Genomic DNA, 27,776 nt, shown 5'->3' on the forward strand with positions numbered 1-27,776 from the left:
TACGAACTCTTGTGTATCTGTTCTTTTTTTTCAAACCTTTTTTTAAATCTATTTATTGATTTTTCTTGTTTTCGATTCTTACCTCTATCTCTTTTCAAAGCTTTCTGTCTATGTGCCTATCCTCTCCTATTCCTTCGCTCCAGCACTCTCCTGTGCTCAGATCTGTTTGTCTCGCAGTGATGAGGCGAGCTGGCACAGCTGACATTAAATTAACCGGAGCTGTCAGGACAGGAGAAGGGTGGCCAGGAGAGGAAGGGAAAAAAGAAAGAGCAGGGGAGAGGGGAAGAAAAGAAAGAGGAGGAAAGAGGAAAGGTAGAGTGGTAACAGAAAGAAAAACATACACCACAGGATGAAAACCCCCATGACACAGAAATGTGATGAAAATGTCTTAAGGGCATTTTGATGCTATTATTATTTTTCTTCTTTTGTTCGTTTTTTACTTCTGACTCCTCTCGCTGCGAGGCTGCCCTGTGACTGACTGCCTGCGAACGCAAAGCTGTCAGCAGAAGCAATGTTCAAGAAAAAAACAAACAAAAATTCTCAGAAGCAAATAAAAAAAACCTTCAGAAGCAGGAGGCAAAACAGGCATGAAAGGCTTGCCTGTGTGTGTAATTAGTTATGATATTAAGTCATTTCTAAGCTGTCACAGCTCGACTCTCTCACTCACTGTGAGGTGAAGAGGTGTCTATTAAATAACAGCTCCCTCTTATCAGGGCTTTACAGTAAAAGTACTTTAGCTATATAAATATGTGCGTGCACACATTTGTGTGTGTGAAATACGTGTTGGAAGTGCACTGGTTGGTTGTCCATAGGGGAAAAGGGGGGCAGGTGAGAGTACGTCCGTCCACATGAAGCCAGTTAAATTGTAAATACATCTGTTTTCCCAGTTTCCACCCTCGTCCAGGCTAAATCAAAGTTTTTCTCCTCCATGAAAGTTTTTTTCCAAAACAGCCTCCAGAGTGTGTGAATCTAAAAGTGACAGCATGCTGTTTTAGAGTGTACGAGGTTAACGGAGCAAAGTGATGACCTAAACCATCCCACTGAGGGCCAGGGACTGTGTGCAAAAGTGCCAGTAAAGTTGAAGGTGCACTTTGCAGTTTTCAAACTCAGAAAGTTGATATTATCCATATTCATGAGGTAATAATACAAGCGCAGAAATAGTTATTTCATATATTTCCATGATTGAATAAATGTGCCGTCCTCAGAGTGGAATAAGTTAAGATAGCTAAGCTAAGCTAGAAAGGTGTCTACTTAGAAGGGTCCAGCAAATATAAACAAAGTAAAACAGTATAAAATTGTGTTTATTCAGTTTATTCAGTCATCGAAAATTCATCAGGGAAGATTTCTCTCTTCTCTCTTTCTGTTAAAAAAATCCTTTCCAAAACTAATACTGCACCTTTAAGAAAGCAAACTTCAGTCACCTCTAACTTTCTCTGTGGAATTTCAAAATAAATGATGCACAGCTGCTGTCATTGACCTCATATAGTTCAGCAGTTTAATGTCTGACAAAGGGATCTATAAAAACAACATGGTACTGCAATGTGGACGCAGAGTTTTGGCTGAGAAAAAAAACAACAGAAGATGGATATGATATGGATGATGTACTAGAATGATGACCTAAGCTGTTATACAACATCCAGTGTTTCTCTAAATAAGCTACAGAAGCCATGATGTATCAGTCAATTACTCACAGGACAAACCTTCTGGGCTTTTCCTTACACGTGTCGACTCAGCTTGACTCGATCTGACTCGGCGCTTCAGCCCAGCACAGCAGGGATTTGCATCTCCATTACAGCAGGGTGTGTGTTGTGCTCAAAGGTGTGTCTGTAACTGATGATGCGCTCGTTCAGAGTAATATAAGTGATAGAAGTAGCAGCTGTAAATGCATTTCCTCCCAGCAGTGTTATCGACGATGCACTGCTAACAAAGTTCCGCTAATTCCATTATAAACACGTATCAGTTCAACACAACAAAGGTTCCCTGTTATTTGGTAATTTAAACTCTTTGATTATGAAGCGACGACATCAGGAAGTGTTGAGTTTTCACCAGCAGAGCTTAAGACAACTCCTGAAACAGTCAAAAGCAAAAATAATGAAACAGAAAAATAAAGCAGACTTAAGAGAAGAAGCTACAAACACACTGAGAGACTTTTTAAAAACATCTCTCACTCGGGGCTCCTGCATAGACATAAGTTGAGTCTTGCGGCACAACAGCGATGGTCTATGTTGGGTGCAGTGTGGCACAACTCAGTGTGCTTACAAAGGCAAGGGAAACAGTGAAGACAAAAGTGCAGATGAACAAGCACCACTAGTGAGCTTTGCCTCTCTCACGTAGGATGAACAAGGCAGAGACGATCCAGGTTGGATTGGAAAGTCTGAGTGAGAGTGATGTTCTGCAGGCTAACTGTCATGTTTTACAGAGATTCAGAGCTATAAATTTGTCAAGTTGATGAGTTACAGTGAGGGGCTGTCGAGTTCATCTGACCTGTCAGTAACAGTGAAGGCTCACTGCTCGCTCCACAGTGGTCTGGTGGAAATGTTCAGACTGTACGTGGATGGAGAAACCAGCCCTAGCTGGGACTATAAGTCTCTACAGTATGATGATTTCTGGTTATTGGTTTACCCCAGCAAAAGCAAACTAACCTTTTATAGATACAGTTATGTTGTTTGTTTGTTTGTTTAAATTGGTTTCCAGTTGTTTCAGTCTAGTTTTTCAATCATGTGGTGATGTTTTTCATGTTCATGTACTGTTCATTTCAACAGTCATACTGAGCCAAGTCTTGTCTGCAGTACTTGCTCTGACACCTCATAAAAAAATAACGATCAAGCTAGTGGAAAATAATAGCTTGGAAAAGAGCTTAAACATCTATTTTATATGTAAGTTAGTCTGGCAGAGGCAGCTCACAATTTAATACCACTCCCATACCCATTGTGGTCTGGCAGCGTCACAGATGAATTTGTTTGAGGCAGAACTCATTTCAAGTAGGCTGCACAAAATGTGATGGACAGTTCACTCTTTCAATAAGACATAAACGTGAACCTTTCCGCACACCTAACTGGAAGAAACACTATACACACAGGGAAAGGCATGGCTGGCGGCGGGGACATTAAGTTGTTCCTCAACTAAAAAATACATGTTTTTGTATAAATCTGAAGGGGCACTTAAGATCTAGTTGAATCCCTCCAAGGAGGCTTCTCAAGGGGAGCAATCCTTTGCAAAGGTCTGGTAAGTACATACTGTTCATACAATGTATTCACTGTGTGTTGGTTAGAAGTTGATCACAATCAAACAAATTTTACTGCAACTTTTTTCACATGATGCTTTTGAAGTTAAAATCGGAGACGCGATGCTATCAACACTTGACTCATATAGCCTTGAAAAAGCCCATTCAGTCCATAATGTTTGACTGTGATGTGGTTCAAGGAGTGTGACACGTCTTCAATTAGTGCTGCTTGTCGTTTGGCAGGAAACTGCCAGAAGTCTCAGTCCCTGTGACTCTTGTTCTCTCTCTTGCATGTACTTTTATGGCTCCTTCATGGCTCTTTCTCACACAATAATTCCCTCCCCCCCTCACATACACATCTCGTGCACTTCCTTCCCTATCGCTCATTTCTAATTAGCAGCAATAGATTAGTTCCACCATCATTTATAGGATCTGCTTACCCTGAGCGTGTGTGTCTGTCTTTATAATTCCATCAAACATCAGATGACAGCCTCCTTCCGAAGACCAAACATGACTTTCCATTGATTTCTTCCTTCATTCTAAAGATTTTATGACAAGGTTATATCAGAATATCAGAGGGCAGAGGGGTGCCATTGACAATCAGGAAACAGAGTGAATGTAGGGTGGTGGTAATTACAAGCAGGTTGCGTCAAAGTACTGAGACACATTTAGACATTTAGAGGTTAAAATATACTTAGAGTAGGAATGACAGCGTTTTAAAAAGATGTGAGTTTTAGGTAGAGTTTTATCAAGAACATTCTACAGTCATGCTAGCAGCTGTGTGTAGATTCACAAAGCACAGTGCTAATTTGCACTAAATGTGAACGCCTGCTGCTATTATTATTATTGTATTGTCATGGTTTGGGTTTTTAGTTGTTATTTCCTCTTTTATTTTATAGATTTTCACGTGTCATGTTTTACTTTCCACTTCCTGTCTTTGTCTGTTTTTCTGCCCTTTTACCTGCTCACCAGATGTTCCTTTAGTTAATAATTCCTGTGCATTCAAGCTTGTGTTTTTCCTCTCTGCGTTTCCTGTGTCTGTTACCCGGCTTTGTTTTCTTCCTCTTGTTCCCAGAGCTTCATCGGTTTATACTGCGTTTAGAAGTCTGCAAACTCTGAGGGATGTCCAAACACACAATTCATTCAGTCCACAAGGGCCCTCAAGCTGAATTCTTGCAGACTTTCAGAGAGCCCGCCTGGGGTGCAGACTTCACAGAACTTATTATGAATGTGTCAAAAAATGTCTTTATTAAAGCGTAACTTGAATCATGTCAGCCAGAAATTCAAATTCAATCTTGACACAGAAATGTAGAGACGTATAGGCTATAGGCTATACTGCAGTCTCACGCCCTAGCAGGCTTGACGTGATGACAGTGATCACAGAATGTACGGCTGAAGTCGAAATGCAGCTGTACCCAAGCCCAAGTCGTTCTCTTGACATGTTCATGTGCATCATGTCAGAATGTGTTTGTGTTTCAACAACAGCCGTTTCCAGTATTTGAGTGATAAGGAAGCACAAAGGGAACAATGCAATGACTATACGATATATGACTTTGGTAAAAGTTTCTTACCATCAACCCAATGTTTACTTTCGTCCACCGTGTTTCAGCGTCATACTGTATGATGTCGCCTCAGCAACTTGTGTACCAAAACTGTCTCTGACTTTCTAAGTTGTTGTACTGACTTGAAAGGGTTTTCAAATGAATTTTCCCATTCTGACAGCAGATGAATGCACAGCCAGAGGGCTCAGTCAGCAAGTCCAGAGGGTAGGCTTTTTGGATTCGGCTACAATATTACTCCTAAAACCAGAATGTCTACCTCTCAGTGGCACTATACAAGAAATGCCAGGGGATCACCAAACTTAGTGGGATGCATTGTCTCTGAACCATGGATGTCTTTTCAAAATCTTGTGCCAATCAATCCAGTAGATGTTGAAATATTCTTCTATTCTTTTTCTCATGTCACAGTTCCCCTCTTTGGGGAGTACCAAAATCATATTTTTTTTGTACCTGGCCTGGCAGGAGCTCAAAAAGTCAGGGCTGTGCAGTCGTCTAAGCAGACTGGAGGGAGGGGCATTGGTTACCAGCTGCCCACATGCATGATATTTTTACTCTACACATATCAGTTCACAGAGCTCATAAATTATGTCTGTCTGGAGAAAAAAAAAGGATTTGTTCATAGAACTCTTGAAACACAAGAACCTGACCCCAACCTTAATACTCTCCTTCAAGCATCTGAGAAAGTTGCCATTAAACATTAACAATGTTGTTATGTAAATGAGTATTGTTTCATGTGCGGACAACGCCACAGGGAACAATTCACCATGGCAACAAACCAGCCCTCCGGAGTCTCATGCAATGTACAGTTATTTCCATGACAACATCATTAAAAGTTTCAGAGGTGCCATCTGAAGTACTCTAATCAAACATTAGCAGGAGGAAAACAGCCGCGACACCTCAGGGCGACTTCTCACTTTTTTTGTAATTCTCGTATAAATAGATGCAACGCACATTCCTGCTGTTTGATGAAAAATATTGAGAAAAAGCCGCTCAGATGGCTCATTAAGCTAAAACCTGCTAAATGTTTTTCAGCGCGGCAATGACCAAAGTCCCCTTTCACATTTCTGACCCTTGTTAAATGTGACTTCTACGCCTGCAGACATCTGTGTCACCTGTCTGAGTGAACCCCTCTCTGAAAAGGAGAAAAGGAACTCTTTTATCACAAAAAGCTCTTCATTAAGTGTCCTCGAGTCCTGCCAGCTCCCCCATGAACTTCTAACACAGGTGTGTTTTTTTTTTTTTTTGTTTGAGTAAAGTGGAAAAAAAAAACCTTGAGCCACGAGATTTTGCAGAGAATAACATCTTTTCAGATTTACTTAGAGGCCCAGTGTGGAGAACTTGCTCCTTCAACACACATACCATACTTTTTATATTTCAGAAACATTATTTATCGATTTAACTGACTGTCTGTTATGCAAACAATACACAGCAGAGATAAATGGCGTGTTAAGAGACATTAAAGCAGGCACTTTCCCAAAGCTTAACAGTGATGTCTTTAAAACTAAACTGTCTTCAAACTAGTAACAACTTTTAACACCAAGTAATAACGCAGCGCTTCCATCTCTCTACGTGATTATTAAAGAGCTTTCAAGGACAATGCTGCTGTAGAGCTAAAATATTGACTTTGGTTCCCCCGTCCCACTGGTGAATACAAACACCCTTAACCGCTCAAAGTCAAAGATGTATAAGCCCATCAAACACACACACACATACACACAAAGCCACAGACACACAAAGACATACACACTAAAACTGAACTGGCAAGTCACCAAGACACTCAATAGAGCCAATCTCTCCCTCGCACGGCAGGCTGTGAATTCCCAGTTTGCTTTGCAGCGACAACGGGGTGTTTGTGCGTCTGCGTTGGTGTGTGTGTGTGTGCAGATAAAACACGGCAATCACTGAATGCAGGCACAAGGGCCACCAAACTAAATGCTTGGACGAAGCTGGCATGAAGACCGCTGTACGTACACACACACACACACACACACACACACACGCACACACACACACACACACACACATATGATTAGGAATGGATATGCTTGCCAAGTCATTTTCCCCTCTGTTCCAGGAGGCACTGAAGTGCTTAGCGCACAGTGAGCAGACCTCAGCCTATAGAAATGGAAAGGCAGAGTGAGACAGGGAAAAAAAAAAGAGGAAAAGGTGGGAGGTGGAGACAGAAAGCAGCAAAGCATGTTGGTCACCAAAATTGCAAAAATTAATTGGTCACGCCCATGTAGGCTTGCATTTACATGCGCCAGTTGTACTTGAGCCTGGTTGCGGGAAATTAGAAGCCGTTGTTTTTCACAAATTTTAGGTTAAGTGCAAACATTTCGAATTATAATCACAAATTATCCCGCTGCCTTGTCAGTTTACAGCATGAATATATCAGCATTTACTGAGAGTAAAATTCACTGTTTAATTAAAAGGAGCACTACGTGGTTTTGCTGAGAACATTTTAATCAGAAGGGAGAGATCGTCATTGATTTTTCTTTACCAAAACAAACTAAATAAACAAACCGTCTCTTTTTTCATGAAAGGAATAAACTGAATAAACAAACTGACCTTAGAGGACAACACAATTTCATACTGTGTTTATATTTGGCGGACCCTGCCACCTGCCAACAGTTGTCTGGGGACCTTATTATTCTCTGAGAACAGCTTTTGTAATATTAATAAATTTGAGTCAGAATTTCTTCTCCAAAACTACATAGTGCCCCTTTAAAATGACAGAAGGTTCCACTGCCATTGTATAAAATTATTTTAACTTATACAGTAAAACAGTCAATGTACACATTTGAAACCACTGAACAAAATAATGGTGAAGGTTTTGTCACTGTGTCAACATATAAGAAGTTTAAACACGGATGGAGCAGAAAATGTGTGAAAAGGAAAAAAATGCAATTTGAAGAAAAAAATATTCATCACTTGAGCATTTTTTATTTCACTGTGTTCACTGTATAAAGTCGAAGCAGCATGAACAGTAGAGCTAGTGATGGCATTCACAACATGTGCTGTATACAGACAAAATGAACTGTGCATGTAATCAATATCCCGTAAAGTCACGTCACAGTCGAGGGCAAACTGTAACTGTTAATGGAAGACGAGGAAAAGAAGGAATTTCTGTCCTTGTTGTCTCTGTTTCTTCAAACCAAAGCAGGATCAGAGGTTGCGGCTCCTAATTAGGCCAGTGACACACACACACACGCACATTATTAACAGACATTGTTTCAGCCTGGCCTCAGTTTTAAGGTAGTTGAAATCACTGCTGTTCCTGCGTTTCTGCCCTGGGGCTAAGTAGACCTCCTCCCCTCCAGCCACACACACAACACAGCACAGTTTTTATATTTTATGTCAGTGACTGCGTCCTATGTCAATTAACGTCAGTGCTAAAATACATGCATTATGAATGTTTTGATCCTGTAAATATTTTAATTGCACCTCCAACATCACCGTCTCTGTAATCTCCCAAAAAGCCGCTGTCGCTTTGACTGACATGTGGATCCAAGTTGGTAAGATTTCGAGCTGAAACTGAGAAAAAGAGAGAAACATGCTGATATTTTTAGTGGAACAATTTTGAAACACGCTGAATGATAGCATGGTATGACTGAGCTAAATTGGGCTTAACCTGACAAACATCAGCATCGTAATTATGTCAGGTTTTTCTCTCCATACTTTACTGATTGCCTGCCTGAGCAAAAAGTGTTACACCCAGAAAACAAACCTCAACAAGAGAGGTATCAGCCAAGCATGGAAAGAAACCTGCTGTCTACATTTCTCTATATTTTATTTATTTTCTCATTTTTTTTCTTTTCTTGCTGGCAGCTGCCAAGCCAAACCAACCACAATAAAAGACATACAACATTCACTTTTTTCTAAATTAATGATTCATGTGATGTATTCCACAATATAAAGACGTCCAGGCAAACATGAGCAGCTTCAGATAAATAATCTAAGTGGTGGATGGAGAAGTTAGTGAGGAATTTACTTCGTTAGGCAGAAATGAAAAGGTCACAGCCGGAGATGGTGGCTAATGAGAAGCTCCGTCAGCCAGTAATGTCAAGACCCTCTGTATTAGCTAAACTCGTGCCAGTTGTTGGCATTCATTCAGTGCTCTACCAATAAATGTGTATTAAGTGTTAATTGACAAAGTTGAACAGAATTCATCTTCTGTGAAATTGAAGTTTAATCCAAAGTTTTATTGTGTTTTTCTGAACTTTCTTCTTGCTAAGTATGAAGAATAACTGCCAAGGAGAAGAAGAGAAGGCCGGCTATGTGCATCATACAAACAGTAGTTACACCACTGGTGGTTCAAGTATGGGGTCCTGGGCTGCTCAGATCTGAGACCTGTATCACAGTGGTCCAACCATTACTTTCACTGACTCAATAGACTGTGAAACGGTCAAAAACACAACAAAACAGGATGTAAAATGATCAAAACATGTTTATGATGTTGTTTACATGGATTAATTTCTTATTTATTTATATTTCATTTCTTATTTCTTTTTGCTCGTTCAGCGTCAGGCTGCTTCACCCTAAGTGTGTGAAGGAGCGATATCGCAGGTCCTTCCTTCCTGCTGCTGTTAAACTGTACAACCAGCACTGCTCCCAGCAGACCAGACCACACACACACACACACACACACACACACCAAATCGACTTCAAACTGTGCAATCTCATTATCCCAATGTGCAATTTGTGCATCTCAATGTGAAATGGTATAAATACTCTCATCAATGCGCAATAGTATAGATAGTTTTTTGTTTCTTATTTATAGTTTATGTTTCTACTGCCTTTTTACTTATATTTTTCTTTATTTTTTACTTTACATTACTACTGTTTTAACTGATGATTTCTATTTTTGCTTTCCCCTTTGCAGCTGTAATATTGCAAATTTCCTCATTGTGGGACTAATAAGGGATTATCTTATTTTATCTTATTTATTTGTTTATATCTTATTTCATGATTTTGGTGATTGGGTCACATTACAGAGAATTCCAGCATTACACATATAAGGACATCTTATGTTAATAGCATTTAGCATTTTTCTATAAAAAAAAAAAAAAAAAAAAATGCCACCCTGATACATACCACCCATCAACAGATCATAGCACCATACTGACATTTCTACAAAACATGTTATTTCACAGTACATGTTTATGGGCTGACTTTCAAATCGAGAGGTGGAGTTACTGACGCGAAGGCTGCTAAGCCAGTGACTGCAGTTCGAGACTGCGTTTCATAATTTGTAAGTGACAATTTCCAGCCATGTTTGTGGCGACCAAAGCAGGTATTTTAAGCCATAACGAGATATTTTACAAACCCAAACCAAGTTTTTGTGCCAAAACCTAACCAGACCATAAGCACAGCGTTGTCACAAGTGCCAACATAAACATGATTTAGAAAAAAGCACTTTGCCAACATTGACTCTGGTGATAGGGTTGCTCATTTTGCACTGTGTTGCACCATTATGACACTTTATATTTGTTGTTCTACTTTTCTAGAAGGCAGCATTTGGGCTACTGTTTATGTTTGTCCAACTCATGCTCAAAGCAGCATACACTGTAGATATACAGTAAACCTTTACAAATAATGGCCACGACATCAGTAAAAGCAGGAATTATGGCCCATGTACATCCACAGTCCTCAGCAATAAAAGAAACTGCAGGCTCAAATATCACAAATAGAATAAACCTCGTTTGATGGGTTCTTCTCCCCCGCCATTCACTGTCAGAGCAAACAATTTACACAGTATACAGAGCATGACAACATTCCTCCCACATGTTAGAATTTCCACATTTGAAAATGCATTTAAAGAAAATTCTGTCTTGCTCCAGAACAGGCTCGCTGTCATCTTTTCTTCAGCTTTATACTCGTGTAACAGGGGTGTACACATTTTTAAATAGTCTAAAGTTACTTTAAATTTAATGTAATACAGTTCCACAAGATTGATCTGCCACTGACATCAGTTCAAAGATCAGATGACAACATACTTATCCTGATGTTGCACTTGCAGCAATGCGACATCTCCGTCTATTAAAAATACATTGTCTCAAAACATTAACGCCCTTCTTTGAGTAACACCAACACTGCCTGCAGTCTTATGCAAGCCAGACCACTCAGAATTTAAAACACTTAAATCAATGAAATTAAACGACACGATGATGAAAGACGACACAGGCAGGCGCATTGTCTTGTGTCCAAAGTTGCTCACATCAAAAGCACCTCACTGTGTAGATGACAAATTGACAACAGCTGCAACTAAGACAAGAACTCAGAAACTCTTGCTTTTATTAGAAACAACTGAAGTGAATGATGCAAAGTGAATAATGATCTCCCTTCCACCGTTCCCGCCTCAATATTTCATAGTAAGTGATGATCTCCCAAACATAAAGGGTGTCGTTGCATCCATATTTCATTGGAGAACAATGCAGTGTAACTGACATACACAGTGAGGAAATGTGCTTACAAAGCATCAAAAGAACTGTCACACAGTATGGATGGCTGCAGAATAATATAGGGCACTGCTGGATGGATGTAACAAGCTTCACAGCTACACGCATCATTTGATCACATAATACAAAGCTAGTGTGTGTGTGTCTATGTGTGAGACACGCATCATTTGATCGGGTAATATAAAGCTTTGGTTCTTGTGTTTGTGTGCAACTTTGCTTGACGTGCATCATTTGCCCATATACTACAAAATTGCAGTGTGTGTGTGTGTGTGTGTGTGTGTGTGTGTGTGTGAGAGACATGCACAAGCAAGGTTAAAAAAAAAAAAGCCAGGGTACATGCATGTGTCTGTGTGTCAACAACAATGTGTGACACGCATCATATACTTAGATAATACAAAGGTAGTGTGTGTGAGTGTAGGCTACAAACAGTGGTATATCTAATAACAGGCCTTTCTGAGTGAAAGAGCGATGAGTCCTGTCACTCCTGAAGCACACACAGATGCATGCATGCTGGCTTTCTGCTAAATTAAGCATTGGAGGAAACTACAGACACTACATCAGACAGCGCAGGCATGTACACACACACACACACACACCCCCTCTGACACAGAAACAATGTCACAAACAAGCTGGAAGAGACACTGACTAGGAATATATGCGGGGCATGTGTACACACAAACACATAAAAATGCAGACATACTGACAGAGACACATGTGCCAGTGCAATGCGACACATAAATTGGGGCATGCATTATTAACTGTTGGAAATTTCAGAGCACATGTTGAGACTGTTCTCCTGATACCTCAAAACAGAAAGACATTAGAGAGAAACACAGGCAGGCTCTGTACATGACAACAACTGAGTGATACAGAGCGCTGTAAAGATACATGGGACTCCCCCATTGTAATTATATATAACTTATTTAGTAGTAAAAACTTCAGCGGTTAATAATTCAACAAATCAGTTAAAAGTGCAGGAAGATTGTGGAGAAAGATAGTTGATTGTTGAGTCTCATTCCCAGGTCGTAAAATATAGATGCTTAAAGTGTCTCAAGAAGCATCACCAATCCAAACTGTCGGTATCTGATGACCTGGGAATGAGACTCCGCAATCAACTTTCTTTCTTCACAACCGCTCACATGCAGTAACATGCACACACGGCCAGCCCAGGTATCAAAAGAAAGAACAAGAATCTTGGATTTCAACACACTTAAACTTATACCTTACCTTTACATAGCATAAAGTTGTTTGCTGCTACGTATATTACTGTTCAAAATCCATATAATTACACACACACACACACACACACATATATATATATATATATATAGATATAGATATAAAACAACAACAAAAATACTTTGTTAGGTTTAGGCAACACCAACACTATCACTATGTATATATATGTTATATATCTGGATCTGGCTGTATAAATCTGGTAACAAAGTAATTTTTATTGCCTCAGGCTAACCAAGTATTTTTGTTGCCTAAACCTAACATAGCATTTTTTGTGGCCTAAATCTAAAGAAGTATCTTTGTTGCCAAAGCCTAGCCCAAAACATGTTTTCCTAAACCTAACCAAGTATTTTTATTGCCTAAACCCAACAAAGTATTGTTGTTGCCTTAACCCTAACCAAGTATTTTTGTTGCCTTAACCTAACCAAGTATTTTTGTTGCCTTAACCCTTACCAAGTATTTTTGTTGCCTGAGCTTAACCAAACATTTGTGTTACCTAAGCCTAACCAAACATTGCCAGAAAACTGAAAATAAATGGAAAATGGTAAGTCAATCATGTAATATGTTCCACACAGGATAGAAAACCCAGTCTCTTAAGTAAAAAATCCTGTACTTAACCAATTCAGCCATGACAGCTTGCTTTGAACATGAACTTTGGCACTAATTCGCAAGTTGCAATGATGGTCTTGGAGCGACATAATATTTTAGGAACACCACCAGCAATACAACATCACATACCACTATGTTTGACCTTTAATCAGCCCACACACACAATTGACTCATTTCAATCATGACAAATTTATTTTTTCCTTTATTAAACTGTTTTAGATGGTTGGGACAATGTGTATAAAGAAGAAAAAAAACAACAACATGTAGTCTGTCTCAATAATGACTCACACCAGCAGTAGTCCACATATCAACAGAGCAGTTGTACTGCAGGATCAGTTCACCTCATTTACAGAAAAATAAAAAAAACATTTCTAATTTACCTCTAGTAATGTCTCACAATGCTGGTTTGGTTGTACTTGCCCATGATTTGACATATCTAACTCAGATTTCTGCTGTCATCCCAAAACAACATGAATTTGTTTTGTGGTGCTTTGAATAATCCAGCTTTCCCTAGGAACATTTTTTAGTGGGACATTTCAACTTAAGTCATAAAAATGAAAATGGAGCTCCATTCACCTCGTGGTACTGGAGTGACAGCAGAATTCTCTGAGGTTGATATCAGTTAGACAACACTACAGGTAAGTAGGGAAATGTGAAACAACCCTTGGCACCAGAGCAGGTCATCACATTCAAATAAAATAAATCACATTGGGTGCGTGGGGGTTCTGTAGGACAAAATAATGTCTTGACCAGTACCCAGTTATAACTAATCAGGTAAGACATACATCACAGATTAATTCCACTTGACTTTGACTTATGAGACAAAAAACATAAAATGAAACAAAAAAACGTTCTGAACACCCACTTTGAGGAAAGAATAACACGTTAAAACAACTTCAGAGATGTTTGTTGCGAACATCTTAAAATATATTGTCATCTCTTTTCAAAAATAAATACTTCAAAATTAAGGTTAAAAATTATCTTCAGTCAGAGGTAATTTGTAACCTTTATACACATCATTACTCCTCTTCCCAGAAAAAAATAACACATACTGTAAAGTAAGCACAATTCAATCCTTCGAAAGGAGGATGGGCAACACACAACATTTGGAAATCTACCAGCTCAGGACCTCTGAAAAATATGTTGGGTAACTCATTTACACCTGAGAATCACTCTGTAACTAGCTGAAAAGTGAGTTTCATCATCCTCAGACTTTGTTCTGGTACAAATGAAGAGAATGTGCTCAACTACTTGAGTTGTGCGTAATTTATCTGAAACAGCAACATGAACATGACTTAAAACAATTATTTACCAGATAATGGAAAATGTCCAGCTGTAGCCATCAGTGAACAAGACATAGAGCATAGAATTGTTTCCTTAAGAAAATGTTCATCTCTTAAACTGAATATGCACTTGAAATAGATTATACTTAAAAAGATAACAGGGGTGTAATTTGTATTCAAGTGAATTGTATAAAAAGAGCTCTCTAAGGCATGTAAAGACTGCTGACCTGTCATTGCTCATATGGTTATTCCTACTTCATAGACTGACACAAGCAGTGAAATCAAAAAAATTAAATATGACGGCTAGGTGTTAAACTATGGCCTTTAATTAAAAAGTAAAAATCTAACTGTACTAAAAAACAGAAGTCTCACAGATCATTCAAATAATCCTCGACTGCGTAGGTGTCACTGACTTTGTCTTTGGGTTCATTTAAAATTGAATGAGAGCATGTGGAGTATGTATCCAAGGAGACAGTTTATCGCTGTATTCAGCTGCTTCAAACACATTGTTTGGGCTCCTATTATGTCCCCGTCCTCTCCTTTCTTCTTATATCTTGCAGCTGCTCCATCAGTACAGTTTCTCTACGATGAAGGCCAAGATGGCTGCTGCCAGAGCAAGGCCGATTCCCAGCTTCTTCAGTCCTTCCCTGTCCAGACTGTAAGAGCCGATGAACAAAAGAGATGAAGAAGGCACGGACGTAGGACCGTGAATGCCATTGGCCTTCTGTTCCTGTGGAGGGGAACAGACAGAAAGAATCAGAGTGAGATTAGGAGCGGTACAGACTTTTGATGTGTCCTTTATTCATTATCATCCTCACAGTGTAAAGACCACCATAGGACACCACAGAAGAGGATGGTGTAGAAGAGGAGCAACTTTGCAATCTCAGACTGAACCTGCTTTTGAGTTGTGCCTCCCTCCTAGCCCTCTCTTTCTCTCTCACACAAGACAACTAAATACTTCAAAAATTAGATTTTTTAATATCCCTCCAATGCGTGCAAACACACAGACATGGCTGTGTTTTACTCACTCACCAACACACTCACACTAAAATCATAAGTCATGTTCATAACTCACAATTAGGGGCTCATCTTTAGATTAAATCAGCTGGCCACAGTCACAAATCAAACAGCGATGCTTGACAGCACAGTGGTCAGTGATCCAACGCATCAAATGTCTGTAATCTGAGAGTTCTGTTTAGTCTTAATGTGCTGGACCATTAAAAAGACATCCACCACTGAAAGGATGTGACAGTGAGAGATGGGAAAGAGGAATGCTGAGAAGAGCGGAGCAGGGAAAAAAGATAAGCTGTCAGAGGGCCAGGAAGGGGAATAAGAGGAGGACCAGGTTCTGAAAAATACGTGGATTTTCTTTTTGCCACATCGATCAGCCAAATCAGAAGTTACTCACCCCTGATTCCTAATAAAATAGCCATTCATGCATGTGGGTACATAACTACCCTTCATGGATCATTGCTGCTGATCATTTATGTACATTTAGAAATACATCTATTGATGCCTCTTGATATTAGGAGCCATATATACTTTCATTTAGAAGAGCAAAGGGGAATAACAGGGCTTTATCATTAGCCCCACTTTCCCATCCCTCTCTGGTCGTCACACCTTCTGTCTCTCCCCTCACTTTCATTTGGGAATTAAAGACACCACAATAAACAGAATTCTAAATCCACTGATTATTTCGATATTTTGTGGATGAAAGCCTTCATAAAACCAGTCATTTGCTTATGCAAATGAGTGCATTTCAATTATGATGCCATTATCTCTGTGCATAGCAGTTAATGCAGTTTTGTAGTGATCCAATTATTACAGAGTGCTGTCTATTGAATCAAGCTGATGTTGATGAAGGTGCACTGTAATGTAGTTACATAGGGAAGCTTGGAGAGGCTTAAGAACATAAGAGTTAGCTTCCAATGATAGCACATCCAAAGCAAGACTGTGATAGTGATTGTGTTTACGTTAATCTTTCAGTAGCACATCATTTTCAAGTTTCTCTGCTTTACTAAGTTAACGTGCACAAAACATTTCATTTGTATCCTTATTCGGAAAAGGGCAATAGTCCTAAACTGTGCACATGGCTAATGAATGAGTATTTCATTAATATTGCCATTTAAATGCAGCCGTGTAAAGTCTGATTAGTGAACACAGCCTCCCTCTTTCATTTGTTCAATCACCTTTTCAAAAAGGTCACCAGGTATTTGTGCATATCCAAGAACGTGCTGATATCCAAATCTGCCACCATGTTTTAAAAATAGATGCGTTTCTTTTTTCAACCAGAAATGTGGACTTTTCCTTTGTATATGCATCTATCCATTCCAGCCCTGCAAAATGTTGGCTAGGTAGCGCACAGAACTGACCATAAAATGGCAAGAGGCTGTGCGTTGCAAACTGTGGTAAAAACCCATATGGTCATATTTGGAAAAATTATTATCTATCAAGTTTAACTTCACATTCAACTACTTCTTACAGCAACATAGAATCCAGTCAGAGTTAAGGTGTGCACGTAAAGTAAAGACCGCTTTGGGCTGAATTTTGTTATGTATGTTTGGCATCTCACCAATAGTCAAACATGCCAATTTAAACAATTTACATGATGCTGCTTACTGAACCACCACTAAAAGCAGCTGTGATGAGCGCAACATCAAAAATAAGCTGCCATTTTTCAGTCGTTGATGGTGTTAATATAATTCAGTTGTTAACACCGAATACTGATAACCAGCCCGATTTCTCCCTGGCCTCCACCCTCCCTCATTGATCATTATTCTGTTTGATTACACATTTATTTAGTTTTACCTTAACATCTGAGTGCGGAGACCTGAGGTGTGATTTCAAGTGATTTGCAGCTCAAGATGTGACTCTTTTAATTTGAGCATTAAACAAACTGGATAGGAGCACCAAGACTTGTCAATACCTGTAGGTGGAGTGGAAATCGATCTGGATGACCTTGTGGTAGTTCCTGTATGTCTCCTCCTGCATGACAGTTGGTAAAATGCCTTATCACCAAGACGGTAGATTATGCAGGGTGATATTGAGCGATTGATCCGTGGCTTTCCAGAATAACCTTTAATCAAGTTCACTAGGGATAGCTGTAAGAGGTTTGGCTTTGATATTTACCATAGTTAGATCGACTCTCACTCTCTCTGCCTTTCTTCATTTTCAACCTCACTCTCAACTATCCATCATGTCTTGTTCGACGTCCCTCTGTCTCACGTGACTTTATTCCTCCTCTCTATGGATTCTCAGTAAGGGCTCTTTCCACTTTTCTTTCATTGTCAATCAGTAGGATGCTTGGCCAACTTCAGAAATTCTGTATACCATGCATGCTATCTATAAGGTTGCTCTCTGATTTAGTTAAAAACTTCCTATATGAGCAGAAAATCCAGAAAAACTCTGAGATATACTAATGATATGTAAAGAAATTTGAATGCATACAAACTACACCATTGCCCTTTAAACTAAGTGTAAAAGAATGACAGATTTTGTGTGTGCAAACACCTGCCTGCATGTACGGTGTGTACTTGTACGTAACTGAGAGTCAGTGCACGCCTACACGTGTTGCATGCACATGGCTGTGTGCATGAGCAGCTGCATAGCGTCCGTCCTCTGCCGCTCTATCCTCCACATTACTCCCGCTCCCCTGTCCTCTCTGATGCTTGTGAATGCTACCTTGCCACCCACTCCTCTCCTCACTGATGTCGCTGAATGGTTTCCTCTGTTACAGTGCACAATGGAGGATGGATACTATGACCGACAACGCCTACGTGACACATCCATAAGTCACTTACAGTAACTTCAGACAATAGGTGGAGAGGTAACCAGTAACAGAGGTCTGGCTGGTAGATCCACATTTGCTTGATGTTAGGATCATCACTCCCTGATGGCGAAACTGATCTGCTGTTTTGTTGCTGTTTGATACTTGAAAAACAATAAGGGTGCTTTTCACCAGGGTGTCCTCTGGTAGCCATGTCAAGTCCCCGTCATAGTGCACATGCTACTTGACACTGAGCCTCTTAACTGTACAAGTACATGTGATCATAACGAATACAGCTACTTCTGTTATGGGTTCAAATCACTAATCCAATCTCATCAGTAATAGTGTATTTAAAAAGTACTATACAATGAGGTTACACTGTCTGCCTATTAGCAGGTTTAACACACTGGCTTATTCATTAAAGGTTAAAGGAACAGACAGTGAGACAAAAAAGGGACAAACGTTGGTTTTACATCATTCATAACTTTTTGTAAACAGGAATGGCTGAATGCGAAAGGCTGCCCGTAAACAGAAAGACTTCAATAAAATGGACTTAATTGCATTTCATTTCCTGCTTTCTTCAGGAAGAAAAGGACCAAGATGAATATCTAATGGAAACTGAGTTGAAAGCAGAAGCAGACTCAAAGCAAAGGACTGATGAAACCAAAACCATTATTTTTCTCGTCGCTGACAGGCCGAGTATACGGCCTCCTTCTCTATCCATCTATTTTTCTGTCTCTCTGCAGGTGTCTTTTAACAACAGGGTGCCAGGAGAGAGGCTGAATAGTACAGTCGAAAATCTATTACTAGTTGGGAGGATAAGTGAAAATCCAAGTGCCAGTAGGTGCATGTCAGCACAGTGGGAAAGAGGGGAGGGCTGGAGAGAAGTGGAAAAACTGAGTAGAAATGAGGAAAGGAAGAAGAGGAAGAAAGGGGGCAGGAAAAGACGAGAGATGTGGCTTTCAATGATAGCTCACCACCTGCTAGCTGCATGCTGCGTGCATATGTCTGTGAGAAACAAAGAGTGAGAGCGGTGGCATTTGTCAGTGAGTGTGTGTGTGAGTACGTGTAGGCCTGTGGTGGATAATGTCAGTGTCTCTGCTCACAGCAGTAGAACAGAGCAAAATAATCCTACTTTAAAATCATCTAACACTACACCAGGGGTATCGGGCTGGCTAGCACAACTAGATACTTTTCCCTCAAGGTTTTCCTTAGGACTCTCAAATATCTCGAGTTATAAAAACTCTTCCTCCAAATCCACACATGCACTGTTTTTTTTGTTTTTTTTTAAAAAACTGCCTGGTGCAGCCTCCACCAACACACCGATAGATTCACACAAAGACACACACAGTGACACACACAAAACATCACGAGAGCCAGAAAGCACAATACACAGTGGTCACATTTCACACATGATCCTCACCAGCTGTCAGTGTCACTCTAGACACACAGAGACCAGCGAAGTGGTTTGTGCGTGTGCGTGAGTGTGAGTAGACAGATAATGTAACAGGTTCCTTAGTCACGGGTGATTTGACAAAGCCACAGTGACAAGCACAATGAGCTGCAGCTGTATTTACAGCTGGAAAGAGGAACGGAACACAATATTACTGATATAAATAAATGTCTGTTGGGACTCTTTCACTGAGCGATCCACATCGGTTAATAAAAAGATAGATAGAGGCTACAGCCACAAAAAAGACAACGAAAAAAGGAGACGCTCAATGGGGAACTTCTCTTCTTTCATTCCTCTTTCTTATCTGTCATCTCAAATTTCCTCTAACTGTAAAACCCTCGGACACAGCAATGTTTGGGGTGTGGAGGTACATTTCTCGTCACTTTGCACACTCACAACACCCTAATCCAAACATATTGTCAGGTTATACTTTGACATGACTTGTTTCTTCTTCATGCCGCATGTGTGTGCATTCACGTTTACTGGACGTACATGTATGTGCAGGTTGACTCACACACAGTGACAGACACACACAACATACATTTACATAGGCACACGTGTATATCGCAGCAAATAACAGATGAAAATGTTAATCATTATTTTTTGTCTTATGTTTTATTTTTTAAAACAAAAGAATGACCTGATGATCTATTTTCTCACACTATGCAATACAAAGTGCAAAATTATAGCTAAGCCAACAGATAGCAATAAACACAACAGTGAATCCACTAGTGTCTGCAGACCATGGGAATGGAAATCAATATCATCAGTTCTATCTACCTGAGAAATATCTTCTGTGGGGAAGGCGACTGTTTGCTACAGTTATTCAATATGGTGTTCTTGTGGTATTTCATTGCTTCCTGGATTTCACTGTTGCCTCAGGTCAGTAGTCAGAAGGGACAAGCCAAGCAGTTATGTAGCACAAACCGAGGCCAACATTGAAAATAGCCAAAAATATGTTTTTTTAATATCATGTGTCAGCTCATCTGGCTGTGATGAGGTTCTCAGGGCAATAGTGTTAAAAGCAAGAACAGTGTGTATATTTGACTTTTAATTGGCATGCAATACCATTAGAGAGCTGCATTCTCTGCAGACTGTACTTGCTGATCAATTTCAAAAGATTTGTTATGGACACTAAAGCCTGAACCAACTTCTATCACTATAAGGAAATCCTGGCAGGATTATAGATAGTCCATGATAGTGGCATACAAAATCACTGGGACAGACCCCCTTTTTAAAAACAATTTAGCATTACCATTGAATGCTCATGCTGCATAAGACGAACCCAAAACATCATTAAAGACACTCGTCACTCTGCTCACTTACTGCTTTCTCTGCTGCCATCTGGGAAACGTACCAGAGCATTAACAAACCAGCAGCACCATCCAGTTGATAGACAGATACTTCCTATAGGCATCAGCCTGATTAACAGAAATCTTTCACACACACAGGCACTAAATCTAGATCTTGGACTTGATGCACTAATTGTGTATACTACAGTGTATACTGCTTGTCTTAACACCTGATTCACAGAGACATGATCAAGTTTCCTTTACACTCATTAACACAAGGATGCATCAAGTTATTTTCCGCACAGTTAGGCTTAGAGTTACAGTAACTAAATACAGAACAACACTATGTGTGTGAACAGAAAGACTCATGTTACCTAAGTCGTATTGTAGCTTTGACTGCGAGCAAAGATGGGAAGCGGCTGAATGTTGTCTTTAGACCCAACCAAGAACATTTTTCAGATTTAATTTGATAATAATAATGCACCACTACACTAACTAACGTGTTGCTTCAAGCACTTTACCAACGTGTGTTGGGAGTCATTTCAGGTAATGTATCTCTGTTGATAAAGTAGCAAGGTGTTTTCCTGAACCTAATACCCAATAATAACCTGAATGCCTAATAAATAACCCAAATAACATATTGTCTCTGATCCTATTCTTTACATGTCTACATAGTTGCTTACCAAAATAGCATAAGGGAAAGGATGCTAACCCCTCAGAATAATGCAAGTGACACAGATCAGCCAGGCTCCTCTTGTCATGTGTCATGTTGAACACAGACTATATCATTTCCGCTGCTAGGGGTCTTTTAATCAAAACAAATTAAAAAAAAAAAACATTAGTGTAGGGTCATGGGAGTTGCTTTCTTCAGTGTTACACAACATTGGTGAGGATAATCTCTTTAACGTAACACGTAACTCAGGCAGAAATGTTCACAGATGAGGTAATGTATTAGGGTTTTATTCATGTTCTGTTTAGTCATGTTTGCCAACTACCTCCCTCACTCTCTGACATATCATCTGACGTTTTCCTGGAAGTTATAGCGACAAGCAACTAAACAAAACGCAATTTTACCTTGAGTAAACTTTCAGATTTCTCTGGGTTTAAACATTGTTGGAAACATTTGGGGGGATGTAAGTACACAACTTAACACAATATATAAGAAAGGTCTATTATTTCTAGACATTTTAATGCAGAAATGTTACATATCATAATTTTAAAAGATAACTTTTAACAGGACCATACTGAATGGGGTAAATGCTTAAGGAACTAGTCACTTTCGGCCAGCACAGATTACTTGAAAAAAGGCCATTTCAATCTGAACATATTTTTATTTCTTTATGTTTTTGCATGAACTCTTACACAAGAGCTCTGATTTGTTTGGCATTGGTTGTCTTCTCTCACAACTAAATACTACTCCAATAACAAGAATTAACTACTCATACAAAAGTGCAGCTGTAATTCTGATGAGACAGCATGTTGAGCTTAAGAGGATAATAAAGTTCAGAATAAAACGCAAGGCCATGGTGATTCATCTGTTGTAGAACTTTGCTCAGAGGAGTGTGTTTACAAGGCCCTTACTGAGGAAAGTCTATTTTTACTGTAACATGGGAGAAGATAACTAAAAACACGATTACTCAATAACTAAACTTTTTACCGGAACTGTTGTTGGCTAAGTGCTTTGTTATTTACATCTTCCATCTGTGGTTCAGCAGCAAACATGGAGCAAGGGGCATTTAAAACCCTCTGACATTTTAAATAAACAAAACAGGATGAGGCTGCCTAATGCCATTTGACCTATTAGGTAAGAGTACTGAAAATAGACGGCACTGATAGTTTGATGGCTTAACATTTTCTCCTTTGTTACTGTGACTTTGGTTCTTCAAGTAAACACAAAGCGCAGGCCATGTAATACAATTTGACATGCTAAATGAAATCCTTAAAATAGCTATGCCTGCTGTTTTAAAGGCAAAATAAATTATTTGCTACCAGAGTAAACAATGTCATGCAAAGGCCAAGCAAAACCTTTTGACATCTTAAATAAAAAGTTTAAAAATAGATATGAGAGGATTAACTGTATCCTAACCAGAAAAGACAGCCTAATCTTTGATTTCTATTATTTCCCTGACAATACAGATGACAACGTGTGCATAACGCAACATCAAAGCAACAATCCTTAACAGTTGCATGTCAACACGGAGCACAGAACACAGATTTTTGTTCAAGTGTAATGCCTGTGTGTGTGTGTGTGTGTGTGTATGATTGTGTTGAGCTGGTGTGTTTTGTCTACATGATGATTATGTGTGTACAGCCAGTGTCTCATATGGCCTGCGGCTAGCAGGAGTCTGCCAGTCACACCGGGGGGGACTGTGCATCATAAATGTGTGCTCACTAGGATATGTGTGTGTGTGTGTGTGAGCTTTGTTGTACCACTGAACCTGTAGTGTCTGTTAGTGTGGGTCGGTGTTGTATCCATGTACTGTAAGCATCATGATGCAAAGTACCAGTAATCCCACCCACTCAGCCTGTCCTAAGTATATAAAGATACAATTATGAATTGACCACATCTACACAGTGTGTGTTTTTATATTTCTGTCTTGCCATTCATTCACATCAAACAAGTAAAATACACACACACCCCCGATGGATGGATAAACTGATTAAAATATAATTGAGGATGATAGATAAGCAGGAGGTAAAAGGATGAAGGGTGTTGAGAGAAATGATGAAACAGGATCAAATAGAAAGAAAAACACAAGAAAGAAACAAACCAACAAATAGAGATACAAAGAAACTTCGATATAAATAAAAAGACAGAAAGACAGAAGGAAGGATGGGAAAACCAAGAATACCAGCCCCAGAGAAAAGGAAAGAGAAAGGCCTGTAGATATAATACTCCAGTAGGGATTTGTCCATTCACCTCCATTTTTTGTTATTCTGTCAATTTGTGGTCATGGAGGGACACTGTTCACAACTCGTATTCCTCCATTTCTATATCTCTCCTGGCTCTCTCCTCTTTCTATTCTGTCTTTCATACGGACTGTCAATTTGCTGTCTTGTGGAAGGAGCTGAGCCGTTTTCTTCTCTCCCTCCTATTCTCTCGGTCTCCTTGAGAAAGTATGCTGTGAAAAGAGCTGATTATTGGATGGCACTCAAGCTGCTTTTTCAGTCTCGTGATCTCTCAGTCTACCTCGCTCTCTCTCTTTCATTCTTGCTTCATTTTTTTTTGGACTCTCTCTCACACACACCCCCTCCTATCATTTAATTTCATCTGAGGATGAGGACTGCTGAAGATACTTTCTCTTTTTCTTTCCTTCGCCATGCTGTTGAGTGCTTTCTCCGCTATTGTGTCCCACTAAAAGACTCATTACTGTCCTTACCTTCCTGCGGAAAGTGCTGTTTCTGTAAATGAAGGGCTGACAGGCAGTGAGACAGAGGGAGAGAGAAAGACTAAGAGAGAACAGAGGAAGAGATGTCATCCATGTCAATAAAAGCTAATTTCTGTCTCTCTCTAAAACCTTGGTCTTGTTTCATGGAATGAAATGGCGAAACACCAGGGCCTTTTAATGAGTGTGTCACATTGCACAAAGGAATGAGGGGGAACTAAGGTATGAAAAATTGAAAGAGACAGGAAAAAATACGCTGAAAAACAAACAAAAGAGTTACAAAAAGCTAAACAAAAATGAGGGGATAGACAGGAGATAAAAGATGTCACAAACTGAGAATAAAAGAGTAGAAATGAAAAGTGTGCTACTGCAGGTAATGATGCATCCCCCATACTTCCTTATTCCTTTTCAGGATTATTGTCAAGTGGCAAGGATCACCATGCAACAGAAATGCAGGGAAACACTAGACAGGTAGCTACAGGGTGACCAGAGAAAAAACACATTCACACCTAGTAAATATTTGAAGTCTTAAATTCATCTGATCTGCATGCTTTGTGGATTTGGGAGAGGCTGAGACACCAAAATACTATTTTTATACCAAAATTAGCACATACAGGTGCCTCTAAAAACATTTGAATATTGTGGACATTTACGTAATTTAATTCATAAAGTCAAACTTGATATATTCTAGATTAATTACACATAAGTTAAATATTTCTGCTGAGGCCTTTTTTATTTTTATTTTGACGATTAAGCTTCATGAAAATCAAAAATCCAGTATCTCAAAATATGAGAATATTGCATAAGACCAATCAAAAAAAGTATGTTCATTTGTGCCCTCAATACTTAGTCGGGGCTCCTTTTGAACAAATTACTGCATCAATATGGCGTGGCATGGAGGCGATCAGCCTGTGGCACTGCTGAGGTGTTATGGAAGCCCAGGTTGCTTTGATAGTGGCCTTGAGCGTGTCTGTATTGTTTGGTCTGGTGTCTCTCATCTTTCTCTTAACAATACCTTAAGATTCTCTATGGGGTTCAGGTCATGCGATTTGGCTGGCCAATCAAGCACAGTATATAATATATATATAATATATAATACCAAGTTCAGCAAACCAGTTACTAGTAGTTTTGGCACTGTGGGCAGGTGCAAAGTCCTGCTGGAAAAGGAAATCAGCATCTCCATACTGTATGAAGATGCTGATTTCCTTTTTCAGCAGGACTACTAACTGGTTTGCTGACCATGGTACTACAGATGAGCTGAAGGCCGCTATCACTTATATAAATAATAATATATAACAATTAATAATTTGTTCCCCGACCAAGTATTGAGTGCATAAATTAACATACTTTTCAGATGGTCGACATTTCTGTATTATAAATCCTTTTTTTGATTGGTCTTATGTAATATTCTAATATTCTATATTTTTGATTTTCATGAGCTACAAGCCATAATCATCAAAATTAAAACAAAGAAATTCATTATGTGTAATGAATCTAGAATATATGAAAGTTTCACTTTTTGAAGTAAATTATGGAAAACTTTTCCATGATATTCAAATTTTTTGAGATGCACTGGTATATTTGGGTTTTTTAAACTTGAGTAAACTCGCTAAAATAAGGCAACTGACTCCTTTCCAATTTCCAGTAGACGAGTTTGTCTTTTTATTTGTTTTTCTGGTGTATCACACTCGACGTCACAAACGTACCAGTAAATACAGTAGGCCTACAGTAGAAAGCGTTATGGTGGCCAATGACAATGTCATGGTGATTACTTTGGCTTGTTTTTGGATCTTTAACTTTAGTCTCTCTCTCCATCTTAATGCTGACTGAACAATGTTCAAGCACTGCTTAAAAAGAAATGGATAGAAAAGTATGTGCCAGCATCAAGAACTTGAATACGCATCATACCATCCCGTCGGAAACAAAGCAGAAAAAATTAACATATCCACCCAGGTGTCAATTTGCCATCACTGCTTGAGAAAGAGCTGGTAAATACATGCAGCTACTGTAGAGTCATTCAGTAATAAATGCTGATTGTACCGTTTCCCACTGAAGACAGAAGAAGTTAGATGGTGGTAGTGGGTTTTTGTCCAGTTTGCAACGGACCTCCATGAACACAGGAGAAAAATTCACAAAGAAAAGATGTTCGTATGCTTAGTCTATGTTGAAAAAAGGAATGTAATCCAGTCAAGTGTGTAATATAATTCAATCAGAAGTAATGTTACCCCAGCTGGTAGTTACTTTCACATTCACGAGAAATGTTTGACTTAAAAATGGCGGACAATTGCATGTTGGGTTTGGCTCTCCTGCTTCATAAATGTGGCATGAAGGACAACATATCCTCTGCAAGCTACAGAACTCACTGCGTTCTTGGGCTGCACAGAGACAAAGAGCAGAAGGCCATTAGATCACTACTCATCCATCCTCGCTATTCAGCCATCCATCCATAATTCCTATACCTGTCTATATATTCACACATGCATGCATCTATTCATCTGCTCATCCATCAGATGTGTGCATCTCAGCCATCATGTCTCACATCCATGCATTCATATGGATATCTGTCCACTTTCAGGTCCATCCATCCACAGCCATCCACAAGCTTTCACATGCCGCCACTCTATAAACCCATCCATCTATCCATTCGGCCATATTGCTTCATTCATGCACACATCAGTATGGACGGTGGCTGGTGTGCAATCAGCTCTCTCTCCATCTCTGAAATGATAGGTCTCTTACTTTGTTCCTCTTTCGACAAATGGACATTACAGACCTTAGTGGGTTCCTCAGTCTATCCAATCACCCACTTATCTAGCACTCTTTCTTTTCCTCACTTTCTCTTACAGCGCTCCTCTGCATCTTAGATGAAACAACAAAGCTCAGACTCCATCCGTCTATCAGCGACCCAGCTATCATGGACCTCATCACACAATCTCTCTCCTCCCAGTCCTTTATTCTTCTGTTTTTCTCTCGCTCCCTGCCAAAAGCCTGTAATTATAGACTCCGCTGCAAGACACGGGGGTGAGAATCTATCTGCCTTTCCCTAATCTCTTATTCATCTCAGACACACACATTCATCTCAGTGTGTGGTGGACTCATGCAGGGACTCATAGAAAATACATGGTCTTCAAATATGTATAGGCCAGCCACCAGTGTGTGGGTACACAAGTGCATATTCTTACATGTGTGTGTATGCATAGGTATGCTAGTTTCAGAGTGGATTGTATGCATTTGTGTGCATGTGTATGTTCAATCAGACCTGTTAACGTCACTTATAATAATAATAGTGAATATAGATAACACATGGCTGTTGAGGACATCACATACATCTGCAAGGTGTACTGTGAGTGTTTTCGTGGTCACTTGCAGATTCTAGTGTTTCTGAGCGATTAGGTCACTTATCTATTTGCACTGTGCTCCAGTGCCACTCTGCTAGCATTAAGAGCTGACAACATAGGTCATAAGGACTATGGATTAAAGATCATCAGCAGCATCACTTGAAATCACCTAA

At 39.5% G+C, this 27,776-nt stretch overlaps 1 protein-coding gene across 1 annotated transcript in view; it reads right to left on the reverse strand.

Moving 5' to 3' along the window:
* Window positions 1-13,255: 13,255 nt before the first annotated feature.
* The window catches only part of cdkal1 (CDK5 regulatory subunit associated protein 1-like 1), a 239,293-nt gene continuing 224,772 nt past the window's right edge, over window positions 13,256-27,776 (reverse strand). Inside the window, exon 15 of the mRNA XM_073485828.1 lies at window positions 13,256-15,098. Coding sequence (XP_073341929.1) covers window positions 14,937-15,098 — 162 coding nt within the window. The 3' untranslated portion in view covers window positions 13,256-14,936. The remainder of the gene's footprint in view (window positions 15,099-27,776) is intronic.

The sequence above is a fragment of the Pagrus major genome, chromosome 17 (genome assembly GCF_040436345.1).
Source record: "Pagrus major chromosome 17, Pma_NU_1.0".
Taxonomy (NCBI): domain Eukaryota; kingdom Metazoa; phylum Chordata; class Actinopteri; order Spariformes; family Sparidae; genus Pagrus; species Pagrus major.